At 40.2% G+C, this 18615-nt stretch overlaps 1 protein-coding gene across 1 annotated transcript in view; it reads left to right on the forward strand.

The window, feature by feature from the left end:
* Positions 1 to 18615, forward strand: part of LOC143940924 (chondroitin sulfate proteoglycan 4-like) — a 61497-nt gene that overhangs the window by 19315 nt on the left and 23567 nt on the right. Inside the window, exons 2-5 of the mRNA XM_077462746.1 lie at positions 5422 to 5585; positions 7881 to 11408; positions 14099 to 14566; positions 17335 to 17511. Of these exons, the coding sequence (XP_077318872.1) occupies positions 5422 to 5585; positions 7881 to 11408; positions 14099 to 14566; positions 17335 to 17511 (4337 nt within the window). The remainder of the gene's footprint in view (positions 1 to 5421; positions 5586 to 7880; positions 11409 to 14098; positions 14567 to 17334; positions 17512 to 18615) is intronic.

An 18615-nucleotide genomic window follows, 5' to 3' on the forward strand; every position in this document is an offset into this window, starting at 1 on the left:
GGGTAGCCCATGTAAGCGAAAGATCTCCTGAGCAAAAATGGAAGCCAGTTCCTTAGAGGTAGGCAACTTCTTTAGTGAAATACAATGAGACATCTTTGAGGACTGGTCAACCACCATAAGGATAACAGTGTTGCCTTGGGAGTTGGGCAACTCCACAATGAAATCCATTGACAGGTGAGTCCAGGGCCTCTCTCCATTGGGTATGGGTTGTAGGAGGCCCACTGGAAGGTGTCGTGGAGTCTTACTCTGAGCACACACGGAACAGGCAGCTACAAAGGCAGTAACATCAGCTCGTAGACTAGGCCACCAGAATTGTTGGGAAATTGCCCAAATTAGTTGATTCTTCCCAGGATGGCCAGCTGCCTTGGGAGAATGGTAAGTCTGGAGCACGGCAGTACGGAGACTCTCTGGGACAAAGCAGCAGTCACAAGGTTTCTCAGGAGGAGCATGGGCCTGAGCAGCAAGAATTTTGTCACCCAAAGAAGAAGTAAGACTGGTGCGAAGCGTAGCCAAGATACGATCAGGAGGAATTATAGGAACCGGAACCGACTCCGACTTGGAAGTGGAGGAAAATTGTCGTAACAAGGCATCAGCCCTTACATTCTTAGTATCGGGTAAGAATGAGACAATGTAATTAAAGCTGGACAAGAAAAGAGCCATTAGGCCATTCTGGGAGAGAGTCGCTTAGCCTCAGACAAGAATGTAAGATTCTTATGGTCGGTAAGAATAAGAACAGGCACAGTGGTACCTTCAAGGAGATGTCTCCATTCTTTCAGGGCTAAAATGATCGCCAACAGCTCTCTGTCACCAATCTCATAATTGCACTCAGCAGGTGACAATTTCTTGGAAAAGTAGCCGCACAGATGCATAGAGCTCTCAGAGTTAGGACGTTGAGACAGAAGGGCGCCAACTCCCGTCTCAGAAGCATCAACTTCTAGGATAAAAGGCAACGTAGGATCAGGATGTGCCAACACAGGAGCAGAAACAAAGGCAGCCTTGAGAGTCTCAAAAGCCTTAATGGACTCCGGAGACCAACTCTGTGGGTTACCGTCCTTTCTGGTCATATCAGTCAGAGGATGTAAACCCATGGGTCGAGGCCACTGTAGGACTGCCGAAAATGTTCTGCTCCAGAGTGCAACATACCAGGCCGTCCCCAGGTGGAGCAAGATGGCCACTGCTCCGGGAGTTAGGCCCAGAGACACGTTCCATCCCCAAAGCAGATGTAGGATGTGGATGTGCCTTGGCCAACAGAGCTCACCAAGGCCACCAATGGAGCAAGATGGTCGCTGCTCCGGAAGATAGGCCGAAGCCATGGCCCCTCCTAAGGTAGATACATATATAGTCAAAACCCAAATGAAATTATGGTAGCCAACGTATTCTTGTGTCTCGCTTTGCTTAGAAATGGATCAAACCCTCTAAGGTCGGAGAGAAAAGAGAGGTGGGGGAGAGAGAAAAGAAGAAAAGGAAAGATGAAGTAGAGGAAACGTGCACCAATAATAATTTAACAATGTTTATTTTTTAAAAGACTATCCAAAACCTAAAAAAAAAAATTCACTAGATTTTCGATTCTAAGTTAATTTCCATGTTTACTCCACAAGTAATGTAATACTTTTTCATTTTACCCCAAGGACAACCTCTCCTTCCCAGAGGCCCTCCAGTGTGTATGTTATGCTTTTTTTTTTTTTTTTTTTTTCTTTTTGTCTTTGGGCTGGCCACACAATGCTTTGGACCCTTAGACTCCCTCATATTCTCCAGCATGGTTATGTCAGTACACAGTGATTGCAGAGTGTCATGAAAATATTGTCTTGGACCAGGCCAATGATGCCAGCATTAAACTTATTTAGGGTTGAATGTTTATGGGCATCATTAAGCGCAGAGGACATCTTGTGGCAGAAAAGAAGTCTTGCAGGGGAAAGCTCCAAATTGTATTTCAGCCTGAGCTGTTTCTTCCCTTTTTTTTTTAATACTGTTTTGGGAACAAAGAGCAATGAGCCCAAAGTTGTTACTAGAACCCATGAGCCTGACATGATACTCTACTCATCCATTAATTTTCAACATTTGTCATTTTTGTTCAGGACCCACAGATATCTCTGGCCAAGCTTTCTGCACAGGTTTGAGAACCTAATCTGATGTAGTATTCTCCCTGAAAAACCTGAAGTTATCTGCACATTCCACCTCCTCCCCTATGTGTAGCCTACACACAAACTGAAGGCAGCTGTTCTGGTTTAGGATTACACCGGCAGAATCAAATCCTGACAGTGATTAGATATAGATGGGGCCATTTTTGGAAGATTCAACAATTAATCTTGGGAAATGTAAAGAATATAGAAAGATCATAAGTGAATAAATGGGACTAACTTTTTTTAGTTGTATGCAACTCCTGGCATTCAAGATTAACTGGGTTATTTTTTGCACTCTGGGCTGTGGTAAACATCTTTTAGACTTTCATTTTGTAAAGACATTTTGTACTAATAACATTTAAAAGAGAAACTTTTTTTGTTAGAAAACCAGTTTAGGAAGGAATCTTTTCAGTGATTGGTTTTGCACTGAAAACCTGATAGTTAAGAATATATAAATAGTTTACACAGTAATAAAGGCTAAGCACTTTTTACCTTACTGTATTCACGGCATTAAGGTAAAACAATGCCCAAGCACCCCTCCTTACAACTCTTCCCATCATCTCCCCAGCCTCAAACACTTGCCTGCCTCCCTTTCACCACCACTGGGTCAAATGCAACATTCCTGAAATTCTGGGTTGTAGACAAAGAGGGTGGTGATGTGATAGGCTCCTTCATCTAAAATTACTGGATGAAACCTCTGCACACTGCTATACTCTTACTAGCAAACATTGCAATAAAGAATAGGGATAGTTAGTTCACACTTATTGCAATACATGTTTAACCACTTGCCGACCAGCGCACGCCGATGTACGTCAGCAGAATGGCACAGGCAGGCAAATGGGCGTACCTGTACGTCCCTTTAAATTTGCCGCCCTGCCATCGGGAGCGCGCCGCGGGCGGCACACTCCCGCGCTGGTCGGGACCCCCGTGAGTCTGGTGGCGGGACCCGCGGACTCAATCGCCGCGATCGTATCACGGAGCGGCCGAATGAAGAAATGCCGTTGTAAACAGCATTTCTCCATTCTGCCTAGCAACTAGTGACGCTGATCTCTGCTCCATGTGATTGGAGCAGAGATCAGTGTTCACTAAATTAAAGCCCAACCCCCCCACAGTTAGTAACACACCCCTAGGAACACTTAACCCCTACACTGCCACCCACTGGTTAACCCTTTCACTGCCAGTGTCATTTACACAGGAATCACTGCATTTATATAGCAGTGATTACTGTATAAATGACAATGGTCCCAAAAATGTCCAATGTGTCCGCCACAATGTCGCAGTCACAATAAAAATCGCTGATCGCCGCCATTACTAGTAAAAAAAAATAAGAAAAAATTATTAATAAAAATGCCATAAAACTATCCCTATTTTGTAAACGCTATAACTTTTGCGCAAAGCAATCAGTAATCGCTTATTGCGATTTTTTTACCAAAAATATGTAGAAGAATACGTATCGGCCTAAACTGAGGGAAAAAAATATTTTTTTATATATTTTTGGGGGATATTTATTATAACAAAAAGTAAAAAATAATGCGTTTTTTTCAAAATTGTCGCTCTATTTTTGTTTATAGCGCACAAAATAAAAACCGCAGAGGTGATCAAATACCACCAAAAGAAAGCTCTATTTGTGGGAAAAAAAGGACGTCAATTTTGTTTGGGAGCCACGTCGCATGACCACGCAATTGTCAGTTAAAGCGACGCAGTGCCGAATCGCAAAAAGTGGTCTGGTCTTTGACCAGCAAAATGGTCCGGTCTGTAAGTGGTTAAGCTGTCCAACTGTATCAAAGTAATCTATCTTTAGCCAGTCCTACTTTGCTCTTCCACTGCAAATGCTACTGTGTGTCGCCACCACTGGGTTCGTGACGATCTGCGCCATTGCCCAAACTTCTGTGTTGTAGACAATGAGGATAGAGATGCAATATTCTCTTGCATTTGTAATTTTTCTGAAAGGAGGGGGAAGGGGTGTGGCTTACCAGGTGCTGTGTGTTTCAATGGTCACATACAGCCCCAGCTAGGAGTGTAGTCACACAAATGTCTCCTTAGCAGCTGGCTAGCTAAAGGAGACACTTGTACACACAGGGAGGCAAGGGCAACAGTTTGAGGACTGGCCAGACCAACAAAAAAAATATATAAAAAAAGCTGTATTGGATTTCGGCCAGACATGTGATTTGGTGTTGAGGCCAAAAAGTTCAATTATAGTCTCATCTGACCACCTTAAATGCACCTTGAAGATTTGGAGACCACATGGAAAAAAGGCGTTTATGGTCAGATGAGACTAAATTTGGCCTCAACACCAAACGATATGTCTGACAGAAATCCAATACAGCTCACCATCCAATTAACATTATTCCTACAGTAAAGAATGGAGATGGTAATATCTTTTTATGGGGGTGTTTCTCTGCAGCATGGACTGGAACACTTGTCAGGATATATTTACTCCCTGTCATCGTGAGCAGTTATCAGTGTCGTGTCACTGCTAGCCCATCCCCCCAGACAGTTAGAAACACTCCCCAGGACACATTTAACCCCTCCCCGCCCCCTTGTGGTTAATCCCTTCACTGTCAGTGACATTTTTACAGTAATCAATGCAATTTTATAGCACTGATCACTGTATTAATGCCAATGGTCCCAAAAATGTGTCAAAATTGTCCGATGTGTCTGCCATAATGTCGGAGTCACAATAAAAATTGCTGATCGCCGCCATTACTAGTAAAAAAATTATTAATAAAAATGCCATAAATCTATTCCCTATTTTGTAGACGCTATAACTTTTGTGCAAACCAATCAAACACTTATTGCGTTTTTTTGGGGTGTTTTTTTTTTTTACCAAAAATATTTTGAAGAATACATATCACCTTAAACTGAGGAAAAAAACTTTTATTTTTAATTTTTTGGGGTTATTTATTGTAGCAAAAAGTAAAAAATAATGCGTTTTTTTTCCTAAATTGTTTCTCTTTTTTTTTGTTTATAGCGCAAAAAATAAGAACCGCAGAGGTGATCAAATGCCACCAAAAGAAAGCTTAATTTTGTTTGGGTACAACATTGCATGACCGCCAATTGTCAGTTAAAGCGATGCAGTGCTGAATCGCAAAAAGTGCTCTGGTCAGGAAGGGGGTAAATCCATCCGGGGCTGAAGTAGTTAAGTTCTTGACTCATTCAAAGTTTTTTCCTAATGAGCTCTGCAACTCCTCTGTCATTACAATGCTCCTGCAGCTTTTGTTTAATATCTAATGAATCTTGAGCATGTGTCTCTGGTGATATTTGTATTTTGATTGACTGTCCATTTTCTCCTTCTTCGTAGCTTCTTTTTATGGTGAAAGTTATGTTGAATTGAAGAAGGTAGAATCATTCTCAAAGATATCTCTTCAGTTACGTTTCCGAACCAGCAAGGCAGATGGGCTACTTTTTCTGGCAGCTGGGAAGAATGATTATTTTTTGGTTGGATTGCATGCAGGTCATGTACAGGTAAGATATATAAACATCACAGATTTTATATTGCACCTTCCTTTACACAATCTGTAAATTAACATTTCTGTGCACAGTGCCCCATGCTTATGGTATCTACTGTAAACCTACATTGCTTATTCACAGTACATGTGGCTGCTGTCAGATCCGACTATCAATGACAGCTCTGGTCCTTTTTATCAAATATCAGAAACCGATCAGAGTGGCTCCCAATCATGTAATCACAATGTCAGCTATGACCTAGAGGTCTATTTAAGAAGCAGAGTTTCACAAACATCCAGGTGCATGTGTTTTAAAAGGGAGCGATTGATTCTCCACAAGCAAATGTTTTTAAAAATGTGATTCTTTGTTATTCTTTCTATCCACTCACACAGATTATGTAGTCAGATTTATTCACAGAATGCATTTTATTTCTTGTTACATTATTGATATTCGCTGTCAGGCTCATCGACACGATAAAGAGAAGAGAAAATTAAGCCACTTAATATTCACTAAGGCCTAGAGTAAACTATTTGCAAGATTAAATGTTGATATTGGCAAAAAATGCAAATAAAGCCCAATAATATTTAGGGACAATAATCAAACATTTTGACAAAAAAATGATGTAAAACTTTAAACTTGGTTATAATAACTCGTACAGCTTGGTGAACTGATGTTTTACTGTCCCTAAATTGAACTTGTGGACAAGCTATTAACATTAAAGTATTGAAGTACACACTTAAGCGGTAAATGAATTTTAAGGCTGGGTTTACACTGCGAATTAGATGTGGGTTTCTCCGTTGCGGCTTGCACAGGAACAGTGTGCATCTTTGGCTCAGTTTCAGGGCGGAATAAAGGCAAAAAGTAATCCCTGAAACGGAGAACAGGGACGCACCGGACCCCTGCTGTGAGCCGCATCCGTCAAAGGTGTGAACCCAGCCTAATGCAGAATTATATTCACTTGCTCTTCAGCGATGAAATATCTTCTACCCAGCTTCTTCTGGGTTCGGCATCTTCAGCCATTACGATTTGCCAGCTGGGAAGATGCAACTCCTATGCATACGCACAGGAGTTCATTCATCCCTACACCCTCACAGATGCCAGGATTGTACACTTAATTATGCATGTGCAGCTGTATGTGCACATTAAGGAAGATTACAGACAATAAGGTAAATCTTTATTGCAGAAGAGACATTAGGGTTGATTTACTAAAACTGTACAGTGCAAAATCTAGTGCAGCTTTGCATGGTAGCCCATCAGCTTCTAACTTCAGCTTGTTCAATTGAGCTTTAAAAAAAAACTGGAAGTTGATTGGTTTCTGTGCAGAGCTGCACCAGATTTTACACTTTTAGTAAATCAACCCCATTGCATGTTCCTACTGCAATAAAAAAAAAACCTTTGTTTTTGTTTTGTTTGTTTATAAAAAAAAATACCCTTCCCTGACCTTTGCGGCTGCAGGCGCTGTGGAGCAATTTATCCTCAAAGTTCAATGCAGAAGCTGTTCAAGTTGTCTCTGCATCTCATCAGACCTAGCTTCCCCATATACACATATTCACAACAGATTGGAAAGCTAGAAGGCTGTTAGTTTACTACTGAGCGAGGAACAGGGTGAGCTGAGCTGGCTTAGAGAAGGACTTTAATGCTTCTGTTGTCAATTTACAGAATTTTCTCCACAATGCCTGCAGCTGCAGAGGTTGGTGAAGGTTTGTTTTAAAATTCATGTATGCTTTTTAAATGTAAATGTAAAAGCCCATACACACACAATCTGACTTTTTGACAACAACGGTCCGATGGACCTGTTTTATCGGACAATTCGACTGTGTGTATGCTCCATCAGACAATTGTTTTCATTTTTTCAACGGAAAAATGTTCGCTGTGCATGCTCTCAAGCTTTCCGGCAACAAATGTCCGATGGAGGATAATCTGTTCGTGTGTACACAAGTCCATAGGACTAAAGTCCAAAGTACAAACACGCATGCTCAGAACCAATGCTAAAGATCAGACAACAATAGCAGAAGTTGCCTAACGGGTCGCGATAAAGAGCTGAAAAACTTTTGCTAAAAATGTTCTGTCGTGTGTATGCAGAACAAGTTCACTGCCAACGCCCTTCTTTTTTTCTATCCTCAGTGGTCCAGTAGCTGCTTTTCTATTTATTGGCTATTCTCAAAATATGTTGTAATAATCACAGAATTGTGATCTATATACTTGTAATCCATCCACTGAACAGTGATTAGTTACTGTATATCATGATTTAATGATATGAAAGCATAATGTCGGATAGTAGATATGAGATAACAATATCCTTATGTTTTGCAGGTTAAAATGAATTATGGAAAGGGTGAACTGGTGCTCTCTTTTGACCAAGGCCCACATTTAGATGACTTGGAGTGGCACTTAATCAAAATAAGCCATGAAGACACAAATATTACCCTTACGCTGGATACGCATGTCGAATCTGATATTATTGTTGTTGGATCCAATACATTCAACATACAGCATGGCCTCTATGTTGGTGGATTTGGCAGCCTTAAAGTCCCTTATGCAAAAGATATGCATGCTTGTTTCAGGGGATGCCTGGATGATGTTATATTCAATCAATATGATCTACTGTCAAACCTTAGGCCATATGCTGGTCTGAAAAATGTTCATGAGGTATCCCTAGGATGCAGTGATGAGTTCTTTATAAGTGAAGAGGATCCTATCAGTTTATTTAGTTCCAAATCATACTTGGCTTTCCCACGCTGGAATATGGAGGATGATGCTGTCTGGGAATGTTTTCTTCAGCCTTCCGTTGGAAGAGGTTTGTTAATGTATCAGTCGGGAAAAGGCGAATATTTTATTTCTTTAGAAATAATAGACTGGGTTGTAAGAGCCAGCATTGGAAAGGGGAACAATATAGCACATCTTGATTTCCCAAGTTCAATCACAGAGAATAAATGGCAATACATCAAACTCAAAATCACATCAAAACATTTCCATCTTACAGTAGGAGAGAAGACCGAGAAAGCTTTGCTCCCATCACGTGTTAAAACTCATGGTCCCATGTATGTGGGTGGTGTCAGTGATGTTTTACGTGAACATGTAAAGCATTTGGGTCTGACGTCACTTTCTGGGAAGCATTCAAAAGGAGGATCATTTAAAGGCTGTATTAAAAACATAAAGGTGAATTCGGGTAAGCTTGGATATAGAAATGTTCTATCCACTAAAGATATTTCACCCGGTTGCAAAACCGAAGCTGCACTGAGCACTGTTCCAACACTGGAAGTAAAAACTGTTCTTTTGACTTTAGCTCCTATTACCTCTCATGTCCCTACAGTGGTAACCGAGAAAAATGAAAATGTCTTCCTCACCCTGAATAATTTGGTGGTACAGGAAGGTAGTAAAGGCACACTGCAGTCTAAACACATAAAATTGAATTTAAATTTTAAGGAGCTTGGTATTCGTCAGTCTCAAATTTTATTTAAGGTTGTTGATTACCCACTACATGGCCAGTTAAAATTTGATGTCTCTTCACAAGAAAAGGGTATGTTTACCATGCTAGACCTGTGGCATGGAAGAATTACCTATACTCATGATGGCACCGAAGGATCACGCGATCACTTTAGCTTTTCTGTTACTACGAATAGCAAGAATGAGATGCCTCCCTATCTTCGTGGGGAAACATTGTACATCCTCAATATAACTGTGACACCCTCTAATGATGCCCCAGAGCTTTCTTTGCCAGAAGGAAATTTGTTCACCCTACTGGAAAACTCCAAGAAATGCCTTACTGGAAATCTGATAAATATTTCCGATGTGGACTCTGAGCCACAGAACCTACATCTGGTAATCCTTGGTAACTTGAATGTAGATGCTGGATTTTTAGAAAACGTTAAAGATCCTGAAAAAGCCATTACCACATTTTCTTATTCTGATTTGCTTAAAGGCCAAATATGTTATGTCCACCGTGGAGTTAAGAACTCAAGACTTGTATTAAGAGTTAGCGATGGTGATAAAGTGAGTAATACAGTCGTGCTGAGAATTTTGGCTGTACCCCTAGAATTTAAAGTGGAAAATAACACCGGCATTGAAGTGATTCAAGGGGGACATGTTTTACTTCAACCAAGCAACTTGGCAGTGAAAACCAATGCAGTAAACCAGGACATAGAAATTAAGTTTGATGTTACAGAAATGCCAAAGTTTGGTCAAATCCAGAGACGAAGTTCTGCAAATGAATGGAAGCCAGCAGTCTCCTTTACTCAGCGTTCTCTGGAACGAGATAGAATACGATACCTCAATACATACACAGAGATCCAAGAAGCTGATGTGATTGAAAAGTTTCAATTTAAAATCACCGTAGCCAATAAGTCTAGCGAAGAATTCATATTTCCAATTAAAGTACAGTGGCTTAAGTATACATTGATTAAAAATATTCCTTTGAAGATTGAGAACACAGAGAAGACCATTTTTGGTGTTGACAACCTACGTGCCAAAGTGGAGGGAATTCGTATAGAAGATAAACACATTTTTTTTAAATTAGAATCTGTGCCCACTAAAGGAAATATTCTAAGTAAAAATAAGGTTTTAAGTAAAAATAGTGTGTTCAGTCAGATTGATATTATAGAGGGAAATATTGAATACAAATTAAATGACCAACCTCGTGAAGATGCCCAAGATTCCTTCAAGTTCCTTATATTCACAAAATATGCACAATCAAAGCCATATAATTTTAGAATACTTATTACGGCAGACTTGAATAGCATCATTCTAACAAACAAAGGATTGTCATTAGGAGAGGGTGAGAAAAAACTTATAACAAAAGATGAGCTGTTTGCACAAACTTTAAATAATAAAACGTTTTCTTTCAAGGTTTTGAGGAGTCCACTCAATGGCAAACTCAAATTGATTAATTTTTCCACTTCTCTAACGAGCAATGATAACATCACTGCCTTTTCCACTGAAGATATCTTGGGTGAACGCCTCATGTATGTCCATGATGATTCAGAAACCTTGTCAGATGGCTTAGTTGTTCTTGCTACTTCTGAATCAGAAACCTCTGACCTTGGTTCTAATCCAATTCAGATTGAATTTACTTTTAACATATCTATAGAGTTGAAGAATGACGAGAAGCCTATCCGTGTGGTTGATAAACTTTTTCATGTAGTGCGAAATGGTCAGAGGTTGCTAACACTGGAAGACTTGTGCTACCATGATCCCGATACCGATTTTGATGATGCACAGTTATTATATACAAGGCGTGGTATTCCAAATGGAGATCTTGTTTCAGCTGATGATACTTCTAAAAAGCTTTACCAGTTCACCCAGGATGACTTGAAGAATAAACGCGTCCTTTTCATTCACCAGGGTGGGGCCTATGGCCGTTTTGTCTTATTTGTAACTGATGGAAAACATTACACATCCTCACTGCTAGAAATTACAGCGTCTGAGCCCTTCATTAAAATAATAAACAATACTGGTTTGTTGGTCCAGAAAGGAAAGGATAAAGTAATAACAACAGCCAACTTTAGCATTGCAACAAACATGTATGTAAATAGTGAGAGTGACATTCATTATAGCATAAGTCTACCACCAAAACATGGAAAGCTTATTAAAGAAAAACGGGCTTTAACATTGTTCACGTATGAAGACTTGAAAAATGGACACGTGGCTTATAAGCACAATGACGGCAATCATCTATCTGACATGTTTACTGTTGCTGTGAAAATTGATGCCATATCTGTAGAAGTTGAAATTAAAGTTAGAGTCTATTTGGAAAGTCATCAGAGACTTCCAACAGTGCAAAACCTCAAGTCCCTTATGGTCGAAGAAGGAAGGCCGGTTAAAATAGACAAAGACAAGTTGCAAGTAAGTACATTTTGTGAGACTTTGGGAGATGCATAAAAATGCGTATGGTTATTGTGAAGTGGCCTAAAGTCAATTTACTCCCTCCTCTTTCCCCCATTTGGTAAATGCCCATAAAAATAAGCATTTAGATATCCAGGGAGCATTGGGCCATTGGAGAACAGAGGGAACTGGTACCACTTGTAGATACCCCATTGCTTTTATGAATAGATAGTATTAAATACGAACAAAACCTAAGTGTTTCCCAAAGCCGTACTTTGAAGGCATGTCTTTGGTCATAACTGTCATAGTTGCCAGTTCATGTATATGTCCGCTCTCAAATGGAACTTCAAGCCCTCAAATGCTCAGTGTCATAGCTGGTCATGTGTGCAGTACATGGCAACTGCACATCTAAATAGAGGCCAAGATTGCATTGCCTTTAACAGTAAAGGATGAAAGGGTTTTGTTATGCTTGAAGTGAAGTAAATAAAGCTCTTTTATTATATTGATTTCTTTTAAAATAATCATAAAATGCCATGTGTAAGAGAGTTGCATACTGTATTGCCATGTTGCAGGGTATTCCCCCTAACTATCATTGGAGATGCAGAAAGAAACATAAATAGTCAAAGTATTGGGCTGTTGCACTTGCTTTATGATTTTTAAGGAGCAAGGTGGTGACTGAGAGCTGGAAAACAAGTAAGTTGATTTATGTTTAATTAAAAAATAAACATAGGCTAAAAGCCTAAAAATGGCAAAGAAATGGTTGTTACCCTCCACTCCAAAATGGTACTGATGGATTAGAACACCCACAGATTATATGGTTCAGTTCTTGAAATCTCTGCCTATCTCAAAATGTGAGTCTTATTCCTTAACCACTTGAGCCTTCGGGACAGTTCTGACACTTCTCCAATATATGTAAAAATCTATGTAAAAAATAAAAAACGACTTTGAACCCCCAAACATTATATATATATTTTTTTAATGCAGAGGCCTTATAAAATGGTGGATGGTGCATATTTTTATGTCACAGCATTTTTTCAACTGCTATTTTTTGGGAGAAAAACACACTTTAAAGAGGAAGTAAACCCTGGTGGGTTTTTATTCCTTTCTTCTTCCCTGCAGCATGAAGGCGTAATGTGCTAGTATGCATTGCGATGCATACTAGCACATTATGTGATACTTACCTGCAAATGAAGCCTGCGTCATCCCTGCTACAGGCCGCATCCATCTTCACCCGTCTTCCTTCCGGGTCTGTGGTCACTGCATGCGCTGATGACATCATGGGCGCAGTATACAGTAAATATCTCCTAAACGGCGCATGCTTAGGCTTACCTATAGGTATTTTGCTCTAAAGGAGTACTCTGCTGAAAAAACCTGTCTAACCAAATCGTATTCCCCCAATAAGCTGTTGTTCTCCTGAAATAGGAGTGGGAGTAAAATATATCTTTGCAGTGCTGATACACATAAACATTCCTGGGATGTGTGTGCCTCACATGATGGAAAAGAGTAATGTAGCTTGGTGTAAACATAATTGTCAGAGCTTAAGAACAAGCATTAGGGATATGTATATGGGTTTTTTTTTTATTGTTTTTTTACATGCAATGTAAGTTAACGCAGGCACATTGGGTTGAAGTTGGACTGTGGGATTAGTATATTTTATCTTAAAGTGATACTAAACGCACAGTTTAATTTACATTACATTGTCCCTTCTATTTCTGTATGTGGATGATGGCACTAATTATTTTAATACAAAACAAAAAAACCTAAGTACCTTTTTCCTAATGGATATGCAGATGTCACGTGACCCAGCGCTTTCCTAGCCTGTCTACAGGGAAAACTAAGCAGGAGGAGCTTCTAGTCCTCTGCTGCTGGTCACATGTTAAAAAAAAAAGCCCTTTGGAATACAGAGTAAAAAAAAAAAATCAAACTGTTTTAAATTGGCATACAAATATACACTTGAAATCAAATCTTTATTATTTTGTGTAAATACCATGGTGTGGACGGATTTCTGCCAGTCAAAAGCTGTGTCACGCCCCTCCAGTCTGTGTCTTAGAATAAGAGAGAGGTAAAGCCTCCATTAATCTACATATAATATCCCATCCCCTATGTGTTTAGCTGGTTATCTGAGGAAGGAAAGTTAAAAAAGAGCATTTTTGCTGGTACGTGTTTGGATGATAAAATCAGCAGAGCTTCCCCTCATTTCAGATCTTCCTCTCAGATCTAAGGCTCAGTTCACACCTAAGATGGATCTGTCTCACAGCAGGGGTCCGGTGCGTCCTGTTTCACTGTTACAGGTCCAATTTCAACCATGAATTTTGGGCCAAAAGATGCACATCTTTTTTCTGCAAAATGCATCAGACCTGCTGCGGAGATCCATAGAGAGCTGGTCAAAATCTCCTGCTATTGCAAATTGGATGCGGGATCCCACATCCAATTCGCAATGGTGTGAACCCAGCCTAATGTGACTGCACTTCCAAGTGCATTTCCAAGGCTGTGGATTTGCCTTTAGTAAATCAACCCCTATGTATCAGAAAGCAGATCATATTTGCAGAAGTCCAAACCCCATTGACAAAGGCCATAAATAACACTCCACAATGCTTCGCTGATTGGAAGTCTTTTTTTTTTATCAGTGTCTAAATTAAAAACTTTGGTTTTTATAGTATTTTCAGACATTATGTAGCTCTCATTTTCATATTTTTTTTTCTCTAATTCAGGTTGTCCATGAGGATAACGCACCTGGTGAAATAGTTTTCACTGTGGTCACACCTCCGACATATGGATATATACGCAGACTGGAGTCCCTTGTGCACCGTTTTCCTGATGACCTGGCTGTGATGGTGTTTACACAGGAAGATATTAACAATGGTGACATTCAGTATGTGCAAACTGAGGCTGGCCAGTTGCAAGACAACTTTACATTAGATGTGACCAATGGTGTACGAGAGATAATGGGCATAACTGTGTTTGTAGACATAATCCCAATCCAGATTCCACTGGAGGTTCAAAATATTACTGTCAAAGAAGGGGCATCCAAAGCCTTGACACAGGAATACCTGCATATACCGAGCAAACATTTCCAGAATTTCAATTCTGAGTTTTTTCTGATTGACCTCCCTGCTCATGGCTACATTGAAAACACTAGATTTCCTGGAATCAAGTTATCTACTTTTACCAAAAAACAGGTAATTTCCAAATTGAAACTCTAAGGTCATGTTTTCGGTGTAAATAAGAAAAAAAAATTGTGTGGGGGGGAAATGTGGAGACCTCTAAAAATGGTAGTTTCTTAACTGTCATGCCAGTCCAGTGGATTCAAAATTTCCTAACGTGAAAGAGTCTACATATCAGGAGCTATGACTTCACTTGCTGCTTGGGTGTTTCGGGTCCCTTAGAAAATAGAGAAGTCAAAAACAGACGTGCAACTATATTTTTATACATCAGCATGTTAACTTTAAAGCAGAATTCCACACAGAAAAATTGAAATGTAATAGTTTATTAAACGTAATAGTTTATTATCATATGAGCATTATACATTCACTGGGGGTTATTTACGAAAGGCAAATCCACTTTGCACTACAAGTGCAAAGTGCACTTGAAATTGCACTTGGAGGTGCAGTCGCTGTAAATCTGAGGGGTAGATCTGAAATGAGCCGAAGCTCTGCTGATTTTATCATCCAATCATGTGCAAGCTAAAATGCAGTTTTTTTTATTTTCTTTGCATTTCCCCCATGGATCTACAGTGACTACACTTCCAAGTGCACTTTGCACTTGTAGTGCAAAGTGGATTTGCCTTTCGTAAATAACCCTCATTGTGTTTTCAAAAGTCCCGTACAGAGCATCTGGGCAACATTTTCACAAAAACACATCTGCATTATAGAGGACTAAATCATTCTAATTCAGAAAGTCCAGTAGTAGAGTACTGTAACATTTTAGCCATAATGCAAACTGAAAATTTTCTACAATGCAGTAAGATGGTGACATCACGCTTCCCACCTCTTCCAATCAGAGAAGGCTTTACATTCATTCAGAAAATGCAAAACATTCTCTGAATGGTGCCCGTGCGAGCAGCCAACCTCCTGTGTTCAGAATGCAGCAGGGCAGCAGCTCGACACAGGAACCAGAAGAAAGTGGAGATCACTGGAGTAGCGGTGTCTACTTCTTTGGTTTCCTGCTTCTGGAGACATCAGCCAGGTAAAGTATGCGCATAGTTACATTAATCCAAGCTGGACCCATGAAACTATGTATAAAATATTCGTACCAGGAATTCCCTTTAAAAACCTTAACCTGAAGCATTTAGCTGCAAGACTACATAGAACCCCGTTTACAGTAAATCCTCAAGGCTGGGTGTACTCAAGTGCGTTGCGGTTATGAGCAGTAAATGATGAATCGCGTTACCATTCATTTTGAATGGAACTCGAATCACCTTGTTGGTACACAACAGTCTGTGGATGTGCATTTTGTGAATGGCCAGATGGAGAAGGGACACTATGGCTGGTGTCTTAAGAGATCTGTACTGCTCATATCCATAGTTGGCTATAAGGGCTGTACACGCAGGCCAAATGTCAGGCGGCATTGGCGGTTCAATAGAAACTGGTAAACATCTGGCCTGTGTGTACAGCAGCCGATCCAACAGAAGCCTGTCGAAGGGGCATGAGAGCGCTTACCAGTGTGTTCCGTTCCCACGTCAGAATATGATAGCTCAGTGGGAGAGACGACTTACTAACGTCAAATTACTAACATCTCCTTCTGAGCTCTAAAGTTTTTTTGTTTTTTTTCGTTCAGCCCGCTGGATTGTACGAACAAAAAGTTAGTTTATACCAGGCTTTAGGTACAGTAGGAGCTGTAATATTTGTAAGAAAAACTAAACTCTTCTACAGCTGTCTGAAAAAAAAGGCACACAAACACCTCCTGAAGCTAGTAAAATCGCTGTGCCTTTTAGTAATATCTAAAAAATATTAAAGTGGAAGTAAACACTGCCTTTTTTTTCCCTGCAAAGTAAAGGCATAATGTGCTAGTATGCATCGCATACTAGCACATTATGTGAAACTGCCTGCAAACAAAGCCCTCGTTGTCACCGCTGGAGGCCGCATCCATCTTTGCCAGTCTTCCTTCTGGATCTGTGGACTCCGGCTGTGTGACTGGTCAAAGCTATGTGACGTCGCTCCTCCGAGCCACCGATCATGGCACAGGGCTCTGAAGAAATGGCACTGGTTGCCGTTTCTTCAGAGCGCATGCGTCGAAGGACGTCATCGGCAGGGTATACAGTAATTATCTCCTAAACGGTGCAAGTTTAAGAGATATTTACAGTATAGATAAGCCTTAAAGTGGAGCTTCCGCTCATTGGAACCCTCCCCCCCTCCGGCGCCATAATTGCCACCTTTCAGGGGGGAGGGGGGTGCAGGTGCCTGTACAGTACAGGTATCTGCACCCACTTCCGACATAGATGTCCGCAGAATCTATGGATATTTATGCCCCTTTCCGCAGGTCCCCCGCTGTCTGCTGGAAAACACACGGATCCCAGAGACAGTGGGGACCATCCTTATTGCGCAGCGCGACTCGCGCATGCGCATTAGGGAACCGGGAAATGAAGCAGCAAGGCTCCACTTCCTGATTCCCATACCCAAGATGGCGGCGGCAGCACCCGAGAGATGATCGAGAGATCGGCTTCGGGTGCCGACATTGCGGGCGCGCTGGGCGGGTAAGTGTCATTATTTTAAAAGTCAGCAGCTGCAGTATTTGTAGCTGCTGGCTTTAAAAAAAAAAAAAACGGCGGACTCCCGCTTTAATATAGGCTTACCTATATGTGCAAACAATACAGGGGGGTTTACACCCTCTTTTAAATGATTTTGAAGGAATATATAACTGGACTATGGTTTACTTATCACAAGTGTATTGTGTAGTATGCCATTTAGTATGTATACACAAGTAATTTCTTTTTTTTGTTTATTTTAAGGTGGAGCAGGAACTGATCTATTATGTCCATGATGGTAGTGAAACCTTGCAGGATAATTTTACAATAATTTTGAATAATACAGAAGTTTCCAAACAAAGTCTCCCGCGGTCCATATTTGTGTCTGTTATACCCATAAATGATGAATACCCTGTGATAACATCCAGCAACATATTTCTAGTAAGTATACAAAATAGAGAAGAGATGGCACCTTAATACTAAACTGTTTGTATTGTCCCACAGTAAGTTTCCAGTTTTGTATAAATTAAAAAATATCACGCTGCTGATATTCTTAACATTGAAACAAATAACGAATCATACTTTAAAATATAATCTTATAAATCATAAACATCAAACCCCAGTAAGAGTGAAATTCTATTAATAAAATGTAAAATGTCCAATAAGTAAATTTATATATGTTATCAGGCATTCCATGTCTATGGCAGTATAAACAATTCTAAAAATGTCATGGCAAAGTATAAAATGCCTAAAAATCAATCAATTTCAGTATATATACACAACTAAATAAATCTTTATATACTCTTTGTTTAAATATTTTATTGAGAGAGAGAACAGGTACAAGAAATACTGGATATAAAATGAAAATCCTGTCACAGGATAAGTTTGGCAAGAAAGCACAATAGCTCCTCAAATCAGGGGTGCAGCCCCGAAGGTGCATGTAGGTAGCTATGAAGCCAAACCGTTTACAGTTTAACATATATTGAATTAGTAAGAACAATCACTGATACCCAACAAAGTTGTACAGATACAGGGCCCTGATTATTTTTGGTATGTGTCCAGCGTTATTAGGTCCATGAATTATGATAACATGAAAGAGGAACAACTATAAGGTTGGGTAGTACGAGAAAGAGGGAGTACACATACTCCATCTAGTGGCAGAGAACCAAATTGCAGAGCCCTTTCAAAGAAATATGACGTATAAAAATATACTGTATTTATTGGCATATAACACTCACTTTTTCACCATGAAAATCGGGTGCAAATAGAGTGTGCGTGTTATATGCCAATACTTAAAATTTAGCTGCCTCGGGGGGACAGGGAGGGGCGAGCGCTGTCAAATTGCATACAGTTATAATCTCCTGTTTACTTAGGGGCCTTTATAATAGGAAGTCTCGTCTCCTGGGCTGCCATTGGACCACTGTTCTGTCTAGCATAGGCGATTCTCACTGTATGTAATCTGTTTGCGCTCGTCCTGCCCCCCTCCCTGTCCCCTCTAGGCTTCAGATGGGCATCGATCAGGCTGCATTGAAGGCAATGGTGAGG

Source organism: Lithobates pipiens, unplaced genomic scaffold, assembly GCF_037356315.1.
Source record: "Lithobates pipiens isolate NorthernLeopardFrog02 unplaced genomic scaffold, aLitPip1_a1.2 Scaffold_3, whole genome shotgun sequence".
Lineage (NCBI taxonomy): Eukaryota > Metazoa > Chordata > Amphibia > Anura > Ranidae > Lithobates > Lithobates pipiens.